A 9,813-nucleotide genomic window follows, 5' to 3' on the forward strand; every position below is an offset into this window, starting at 1 on the left:
AGTGGGGGGCAGTGGCCAACGAGGGGCGAGCGGGTAGCCAAGACAGGGGGGTTTGGTGGCCAGCGAGAGGTGTGGCGGGGGGGTTGGTGGCCAACGAGAAATCAGGGGACTTGGTGGCCACCACTGGCGCCCCTGCCCAAACCCGCCGCAAGAATCCAGGGCTGGAGAAGGAGGGAGGCAGTCCATCTCTTGTCAACCCTACTGCTTTATTCAAGCCTCTCGTCCTACGCGAGTACAAACACAACATGGCCCAAAGGCTACAAAGTCATACAAAACACCGGAACAAAGGGATCTGTATACACGGACTGTACAACCGTGGAAAACGCTTCCCCGTGGAACCCCTGCCAACCCAGCTGGTGCTGCAGCTGCCCGCTGCCCTCCATGCCTCGCGGTGCCCACGGGATCAATGGTGCAGCCACCTGATTTGAGATTTGGGAAGGCTGAAGCACTCACATTGTTTCACCAGGGGTTCCAGGAAGTTTTTACCAAAATCTTTTAAGAAAAGGTGATAAAAATCACTCACAGGGGCAGCTACAAACCAGTCCTTAAGGTTCCCAGCTCCTCTGCTGAAGGATCCAGTGGGCTGGACTGCTGTTTTGGCAGAGATCGCCTGGTATGCGTGTTACAGAGGAGCTTACCCTGCAGAAACGAATCATCTGTTTAGGAATCAGAACAAAGCAAAAACTTGGTATTTTAAGTCTTGGGCAAACCTGGACCCCACCAGCTCTGAAAAACCCCGTGCTGGCACCTAGAGACCAAGGGAAACGCCTCTGTCCACCAGACAGGGTTTCTGCAATAGCTCAAGCTTCATGTGCTTGTCTGTACAGCGTGCTAAGCATTTAGAAATCACCAAGCAGCAGCCTGCTAGCTGGAGAAAGGCAAGCTGCAAAATCTTTCCTTCCATTTACCTGGAAAAGAGGTTTTTTTTGCAGCCTTAGAAATCAAAGCCATTTTCAATTAATTTTGATTCAATGCCAGGAAACTAGAAGCCCCGCAGCAAAGGATGAGCTGGCCGGGACCTGCTGGGACTCCTCTTGGGTTGCCTTCACCGCCAGGATTATCTTGCTCTCCCTCACTCCTCCTCACCCAGACCCATTATAAAAAAAAGGTACGATATTTAATCTGATGGGATTTAAGTTAAAAAATAAAAAGCTGTTCAGTCTTTTTGCTTTATCGTGAGGAGTTTGAGCTGGAGCGGCTGCGATGGCGCCTTCGTCCAGGAGATCTGGATCGTGATCGTCGGCGAACAGGGGATCTGCGCCTCGGAGACCGGGACCTGACAGAGAAGGAAGAGAAAGTTTTCATTAGGAGAAAACAGCAACAGGTTCCACCAATTAGCTTATCTACCAGCTTCTCAAAACCACTTCCCTGCCCCGCCCCCAAACCCCTTCAGACACCACAGCGAGAGCCGCAGTGATACAGCCAGCTCCAGCAAGGAAAAAGGGAATTCAAACACCAACACAGCCGAAATAATTCTGGTTCCCCTCCCTCTGCTTCAGGAAGCTGAAAGAATATTTAACATACAAGACAGACACAGATCTTGTCTTCTTCCTCAAGCAAAACCAGCTCACGATTATTCTAGATCAGGTTCTCCTTCACCTGAAAGGCAAGCTGGGATTCCTGCAACACAGTGATATTTGGGAAAGGATTGACACAAGCCCTTTCGGACCACAGGGATGTTTCCTAGAGGAAGGTGAACTCTAAGGAAATAGTTAAAACTTCCAGTTTCTCAGTGCTGTAGATCTGTCACCAGTGCGACACCAAGGTTCCAGGCACAGGATATTAAGAGCCTGAACAGCGTAACAGAAGCGAGACGAAGGAAGAAAACAAATGAGGAGGGACCAAAATCTGCTTTTGCCAGAGCTGAAGCAAAAGCACATTTAAAGGAGGACCAACACACAGTGCATCTTGGGCCACGTGAACTAATTCGCATTGCTAAACGTGTAGTTCGTAAGCCGTTCGGCAATCAAGCATCTCAAACGAGAGCTACTTTTACTAGTGACAAGTTTAAATATATTTCCAAGACAGAGGAGCCCACCTGGATGCTGAGGAGGAACCCAGGACTCATTACTGGAGCGTGGCCAGGCAGCCCCAAGCTGCAGAGAGGGTGCGTGCATGTTGGGGTCAGCATACTCCGCTCACCTGAGGGAGCAGGGCCACTTTTTCCTTGCGTGCCCGTTCATATAAATAAGGGAAGTGAGTTGGAAGTGCTTCAGTCAAATAAGCAGCTGGAGCAGGCTGCCAAAACATTCTGCCAGTCACAAATCCATTCCCACTTCACCTCCAAGCATTTATGCAGAAAGGATTCTAGGAACAGGCTGGAAAACACCTGACATTTCCAACTAGACAGCGTGCAGGGCACAGATCAGAGCCGGTCACCCCGGTGTTAGGGAGTCACGAAGCACAATCCAGCTTTGAGTGATGATCAAAAGATGTTACTGTCATTTGGAGGCGAAAGTCACACCCAACAAGATTAAATGGTCCTCATGCCAAGTTTTTTCAGGGATAACATGCTGCTGCACTGAGAAGGAAATCCCAATCATCACAGCTCTCACCTTCTCCGCATGCGAGGGGGGGACCTGCGCCACATGGGTGGTGGCGGCAGCATCCTCCTGGGTGGGCTGAAGCGTCTGGGAGGTGGCCTGGGTCGTGGCGCCAGCACAGCCGTGGCAGTGATCTCTTGACCATCGATCTGGCCTTTTGGGGGAATCACAAAAACAGGAAGAAGTGTTTTCCAACACTAACATCTATACATCACGTTACTGCAACTCACAACTTTGCCACAGCAACTGAAGCACGAGGCAGCTCGCAGTCCCCTTTCTACCAGGGTTATTTTGACAAAGCCCAAACAGACACCAGATTTCCTAACTGAATATCCTCTTAAGCTGCAGTTCAGGTGCTAACCAGGAAAGATTCTCACAAAAACTTAAAGGATTTTATTACTACTTGTTTTGGAAAAAACTCAGGTTTTAATAGTTCCGCGATTCTTTTTGATCTATCACACAAAGCCCACACAAAAGCCAAAGCCATTTGGGCTGAAAAGACAGTATTTCAGGTCAGTTCCCCATCGTCTCTAAATCACTTTCAGATCAAACCCATCTGAAGATTTTTAGAAGCATCCAGCCTCCTTGCAGCGTTTGATACCTACCTCCATCCATGTGTTTCAGGGCTTTCTCAGCATCATCTGGATTCTCAAACTCCACATAAGCATAACCTTTGGAAAGGTGTGGGTTCAGCCTGTCCACTGGCATGTCAATCATTTTAATCTTTCCATAAGTGGAAAAAATCTCCATGATGTGATCCTGCAGAGAAAGAGCAAGTCTTAATGATGCAGACCACATTGACCAGGTCTGCTGGCACAGAGCACTAAGGCCAAGCTGCACAACACTAGATTAGCTCCAAACCAATGCCAGGATCAGGAAGAGACACCTCTCATTGGCCAGACATGGAAAGCATTCCCACTGCTTTCTCTGCTGTTGTCCGTTTAGCTCCTCATTGAATTACTCCAAACTTTGGAGCTAACAGCATTCCTGCTGCACATCAACACTGGCTACAAAAACACAACCAGTGTAAAACTCCTCTTAGGAACCCTAACAGGGAGCTTATGCTCTCAGCTGAAAACTCTTAAGGTGCAAAAGTAAGTATTTGTTAAAAAACCCTCTTTTTTTGGCACCCTAAACCTTTTACCTCTGAAGACATTTGAGCTACATTCTAGCAAAGACAACTCAAGCCAGCCTTGCTCTCTTCAGATCCTTTATCAAGAACCTCCAGATACACTTAATATCTCCAAGGTCATTTCACCTCTCATCTCAACTTCTGGTTTTCTTCCTAGCAAGGCAGGATGCAAGGTGGGGGATCCTGACAAAGCAGACTGACCTCTTAACTAGTACACAGTTCAAAAGGCTGCGCTGGTTATGGCTCAGTAAAACCCTACCACAATTTTCCTCACTGTTCAATTTGGACACAAAGCAAGGATTTCCAAGAATAGCACTCTGGCAACAGAAAAGCTTCCAGAACTTTAAAATTGCTGCTTGCAAGTCCTCACAGAAAATCTGCAAGCTTGATATTACAGGGGAGCACACCTTGGTCACGTTTCTAGTGAGCCTTCCAACATGCACTTTTGTAGGTCTGGGCGATGGGCTCCGCCTCTTCCGCTCCTTTTCATCTCTCTTGGGTGGCTTGGACCTGATTTTGACAATAGAAAATGTTTAGTTTTCAGGGAACACGCAACACAAAACCAAGCAGCCAGTCATTATCATGACAAAAAAAAGCCTGAATCATTTTTCTTGGGAGGACATGCTTTTATTCAAGAAGCTATAGGCTAGGAAGTGCTGAGGTGGTGGTGGGAATGTTCCACTTGGAAACACCTCACAATTTGGATTTGCCTTCCCTGCTTTAGCTTTAGAACCTTCTGGAATTTGAAAGCCTTTTTTTGTGAATTTTCAACTTTACTACAACCAGGGTAATGAACATGAAATTTAGAAACATTTCCATCAAGTTGTTGGCCATAGGTAAACAATTTCCCAGTTGTTAAAACAAAAGCCATTCTTTTTCTCAACAATTAAAAATGCAAAATGAGGACATAAACACAAAAGCATACCCCAACCGGGCAGACTAAGGGGTCTGGTGATTTCTGTTTCTCTTCTGTTCACTACAGAGGTCCAGAAATGCCATAATTTAAAAAAAACCCCAACTATTTATGTAGCTGTGTATCACAATTTTGGGGTAGTTTTTTTAAAAAAACAAACATCTGGAATGCAATTTTAATCTGTAAAAAAATCAGTATGCAGAAGATTTCAGTTTATGCTTCTTCCTAATCTTAACTGTCCATAAATTGAGGGATATGCTAGAAAAACCCACCCTGACTTATAACACTTCAGTAGCTTTGGTCAGCCTTCAGCACCTTATGTACAGAATCATCCAAAGGAAAAACTGCATGGACATTGACATGGTTTGATGCCTGCCCTTGCAGGAAAATGCCTCCTTTGCTGCCACTCCCATTTTATCTTTTCATACCTAGGAATATAAACTCACACACACACACAGATACACTGTGTCCTCAGCCCTGACTTTTCTGTTAGTCCTGGCCGTAATTTCATAGAATGGTTTGGGTTGGAAGGGACCTTAAAGCCCATCCAGTCGCAACCCCTGCCACGAGCAGGGACACCTCCCACTGGATCAGGGGCTCCCAGCCCCATCCAGCCTGGCCTTGAACCCCTCTAGGGATGCGGCAGCCACCACTGCTGTGGGAAACCTGTTCCAGGGCCTCCCCACCCTCACAGCAAAACATTTCTGCCTAAGATCTCATCTCAATCTCCCCTCTTTCAGCTGAAAACCAGGAACCAGAGCTTTACTCTTGTGTAGCGCCCATACGTTCCTGTGTTATTGGGGAAACACCGATCAAAACTGCCTCTACAAAACATAATATGAGAAAAATCACTCTTTAAAAGGGTTTTTTTAATCTCTGTTCCTACAGGGAACGTTTTGATTGTAAGCAAAAGGAACACACTCATTCTAACAGAATTTATATCTCTAAGCTATGGAGAAAGCAAACAGTCCTCAGAAAAATATCTGTTCTGATCACAGTTCTACATGGAGATGAAGCTGCCATCTGCTAATTCCAAGGATAAATAAAACTCACTTGGAGCGGGAGCGTCTCCTGTTGTCATGTCTCCGTCGAGATGGACTTGGAGATCCAGAGGAGCTGCTGGAACTGGAACTGCGTGAGGTGCTGGAGCTCCCAGAGCGGCTTGAGGCAGAAGAGGAGCTAGAGCCACTGCTAGAACCAGTGCTGGAACTGGACCCTGAACTGGAAGTTGAGCTGGAACGGGATCTGTTCATGGATGGGGATAAAAAAGAATAGCTGAAAACCTTCTGGTAATATAAGAGAGAGCAACGACAAGTTAGAACAATGAAAACTGATGCTGCATAGCAAAAGAAAATCCACACCTAAAAGCCCAAACCCTTTCAGTAAGACAGAACTGCACTGTGACACAACACAACACAAGCTTTCAGTAAGTCCATGCCACAGGGAATGAGAGGTACCAGAAATAAAGCTGCCATTTCTGAAAACACTATAATTTACTACTGGCTGCAGTACCTGGTACTGCTGCTCCCACTGGAAGCACTGCGTCTCTTGCGTGTCTTATCTCGTCCACGATCCTTTTCACCCGACTCCTTAGTGGCTGCTTTATCCTTGGAGCGGTCCTTTGCTTTCTCTTCTGACCTATCCTTGCGCTTGGTTGGTGAGGGAGCCCTTGAAGAACAAATCACAGAAGTCATTGTTCAATACAGAAAAACACAACCAGCAAAAACCTCATATCCAAATGAAGAACGGAATAGCAACACAGAACACTGAACTTCAAATGTAACTCCAGACCCCTGCAACTGCAGAGTTAATGTGCAGGGCAGGCTGAGGGTTTTTAAAAAAAGGAAAACATTCTGCACTACGGAGCAGCTTTGAGGAAGACAGCTACAGCACACAGTGATGCTCTCACAAAGAAACTCACTCAGGAAGAGGTACATGTCCAGTTCTCACTGGGAAAGCCCTAGGACCATCCCCAGTTTTGTTAAGCCTAAAAAAATCACGCAATGTTGGACTTTTTATTATTTTCTTTCAGTCCTAGCAAACTCTTCTTTTTCAATTCTGATAACTCCCATTTCCCTTTCGGAGGTGCCCAAAGCAGCACCAAACGAGCCTCACATATCTCAAATCCCACTTCTAAGTCCTCAGTTCTGAGAACTGATCCCTAATGGAGTGCAATAACCTCCAAAGAACAGCCTAGCGATGAGATAAAAGGGTAGAAAAATAAGCAACTCGCAGACAGGCATAAAAATACCAAACCTATTTTGCAACAACAGCAGTACACTGGGCATCCACTGGCTTCACAGAGCGCTTCACTTGTAACTGAAGCATCCTGGTACTGGCCCTTTAACGGCCAACCTCACAGCTGGCTCAAATTGGCACCAGGAAATCTGCACCCATGTCTAAAGCCATCACTTTGATACTCACAGAAGTACAAAGGACTTGAATTATCCAACCAAAGAAACAGCAGAGAGAGGACACTCATCTCCTCTGCAAGATGTACATGCAGCTCGTGACTCTTGAGGGCACCTTGCCTCCCGAGGACTGAGCACCAGTTTTCTCCAAAGCCAATTTGTGCCATGCAGCATTAATTTGTCAGGAAGAAAGGGTTGTTGAGAACCACCACCCCTATGGCTGCTTTCAGCCTTGACATGCAGGTTCCAAATCTCTGTCAGGCTTGGAAAGACTAGGTTGAAGGGCCCCGTTTGCCGCACTGCTGCAACAGCAGCTCCCACTTTAACTTCCCGGCAGAAAGTCTGAACTGGACTCTGACCTCACCGAGCTCCCATCAGTTCCCCCTTTACTCCAGATCCAAAGGAGACAAATTTAACAGCCCGCTATCTGACATGGAAATACCAGGTATTAGTTGAATTCCAGAGGTTTCCCATGAGAGGACTGCACCCATCCCATATTCTGCAATGCACGTTGCATTGACTATTCCACACGGATCATTTAACATCTATGTTACAAAGCTGCCTCCAGCATATGTTATCACTACGAGTGCAGCAGATTCAACTTGCTGTAACACCCCTATCTACCTATGAATCGAATACTCAAGAAACAGAGAAGTGGGCATGAGCACGTCTGAGCTGCCAAGCTCAGCAGGTCTGAGCACTCACAGTACTGCACAATGTTGGAAACATCTCTAACTCCACATGCACCACAGGGAAAACTAGCTAACAAGGAAAAAAACCTCTCCAGCTCACTGTATCCAAGAGCTGCTTCTACGCTTCTGGCATCAGATTCCAGTAAGCAATTACTTTAAATTACAATTAAGTTTATGTTTGGGAAGAAATCACTTCTGAGCAGCTGAACTTGCTCTCATGATTTTCAGGTTCAAAAGTTTCCTTAATACAACACCTCCAAAAAGCAACACAAACCAACATTTGCAAACTCAGCTCCCTAAAAAAACAGAAGTCAAAAGACACCCGTCCATTTCTACGTGGAGAAGAGGAAACCCACAGGACAAACGTGTCATTGGCAGAGCTCGCTGGGACAGGAAATGTCTTCTCCAGTGGCAGTAGGAAGGCAGCCCAGGACTGCTCCACAGGGGCTGCAAAGGTGATGAAGACAAGCAAACTTGTAATTTCTAACCAGCTCTATGCCTCTAGTGCTAGGGCTGCAGTTCAAAAATTCTAAGCCACTGCATGAAACCAGCTGACTCCCTTGGAAGAACAGAACAGAACAGTTTTGGGACTCAAAGACCAAAAAAGCCTTTGCCTTTCCCACCTTCTCCTAAACAAACCACAGTCAGGCTTGTGTTCTCTCTTCCTACACGCTGACTCCTCTTGTGCCTGTGGACTATCACAGTGGTGACGCTACCAGCTCAGCCATATAAACTATCTGCAGCTTTAATTACAGACACAGAGATCTACATCTGATATGGGTAGCTCATAGTTAAATCATGGAACGCTTGGGTTGAGAGGGACCTCAAGGCCCACCCAGTTCCAACCCCCTGCCAGGGGCAGGGAAACCTCCCACTGCAATCAGGGGGCTCAAATCCCCATCCAACCTGGCCTTGAACACCTCCAGGGATGGGGCAGCCACAGCTCCCCTGGGCAACATGGGACAGGGCCTCGCCAAAGTTATCTATATCTGACAGCAGACCCCAGTTTTAGCCCTACGTGATATTTATCCATGCAGCAAACTTCCACAGGATGATGCATGCAGGATTCAAGCAGCCTCAAAACTAACCAGGGTTTGCTCTCCATCGAAACATATTCCTGTCTCAGGAACACCCCTTGCCTAGCTTACTGCAGCTGGAAACCTCAGCCTATGAGACACAACTCATAGGAAGCCACCCGTGTGTGTTCAGACGTTTGCTGGAAGATGTGAAAAGGATAGAAAAATAATCTTCACACGAGGATGTACAACAACGCATTTCTAAGTGAAACGCTGCTTCCTTAAAATCAAAACCACTCTCAGTCCTTAACAAATTGATGTTTTTGCAGCACCCACGCCAAATCACAAAGTCTAAAAGCAATCTACACTAGCCAAAGGCTCATTTCACACACAACTCTCTACTTTAAAGAGTCGATTTGCACTCTCGGAGCTGCAATTCTGTAGCAGAGGACGCAAACTCGGCTCTCCCTTGCACGTCCTGCACCACTACAGCAAAGTCCCGCATGGCGCTTTACTTCCTATCCCCATTTGCAAAAAAAAGGAGAAAGAATTTCCTCGTGTGCGGAGCGGGTTCAACGCTCGGCAGCTCTTCGCAAGATTGCGGCGGCTCGCTCGAGCGAATCACGGGGCACAGGGCAGCTCCGCGTCCCGGTTCGCACGCCGCGGGGATCGTTAGAGCGCCAGGCGGAGAGGGATCGTGCCGGGGGCGAGGAGGCAGGGCGCGGGCTGAGGAACGGAGGGAGAAAAGCTCCGAGGGAGAAAGTCGGGTAAGAGCGGAGCCCGCCCCGGGAACAACCAGCGACCGCCACGGGCCCCGGTCCGCGGGCAGAGCCCCGGCCCCGCCCCGGCCCGGCCCCCACGGCGCCCTCCCCGCCCCCCGGCCCGGTAGGCCGCGGCGCCCCGGCGCCATCCACGACCCCTCGCCCCGCCATCTCCCCCTCGGCGGCTCCGTCCCGCTCCCCTCGGCTGCCCCGCGCGGCGGAGGGGTCGCTCCGCGCCTCGGCCGAGCCCGATGGACGCGGATCCCGCCCCGGGCCCGGCCCGACTCACATCCTCAGCACCGCCGCTGCCGCCGCTCCGCGCCCGTCGCGCGCGATCGACGCGAC

At 48.3% G+C, this 9,813-nt stretch overlaps 1 protein-coding gene across 1 annotated transcript; it reads right to left on the bottom strand.

The window, feature by feature from the left end:
* Positions 1 to 185: 185 nt before the first annotated feature.
* On the bottom strand, positions 186 to 9,813 carry RNPS1 (RNA binding protein with serine rich domain 1). Its single transcript, XM_069869806.1, has 7 exons — positions 9,758 to 9,813; positions 6,101 to 6,256; positions 5,642 to 5,833; positions 4,083 to 4,185; positions 3,149 to 3,302; positions 2,556 to 2,697; positions 186 to 1,276 (listed from the first exon to the last, which is right to left on the bottom strand). Coding segments are annotated over exons 1-7 (855 nt in total). The 5' UTR covers positions 9,760 to 9,813; the 3' UTR covers positions 186 to 1,170.

Source organism: Phaenicophaeus curvirostris, chromosome 16 (genome assembly GCF_032191515.1).
Source record: "Phaenicophaeus curvirostris isolate KB17595 chromosome 16, BPBGC_Pcur_1.0, whole genome shotgun sequence".
NCBI classification, from domain to species: Eukaryota; Metazoa; Chordata; class Aves; order Cuculiformes; family Cuculidae; genus Phaenicophaeus; species Phaenicophaeus curvirostris.

Bases quoted from the DNA above. Each gene is read 5' to 3' on its own strand.
- RNPS1 (XM_069869806.1), bottom strand. The intron at 5,834-6,100 runs GTACTGCAGCCA...ATCCATGAACAG, and splicing joins AGTGGGAGCAGCAGTACCAG to ATCCCGTTCCAGCTCAACTT. The intron at 4,186-5,641 runs GTGAGTTTTATT...TGTCAAAATCAG, and splicing joins AGGAGACGCTCCCGCTCCAA to GTCCAAGCCACCCAAGAGAG.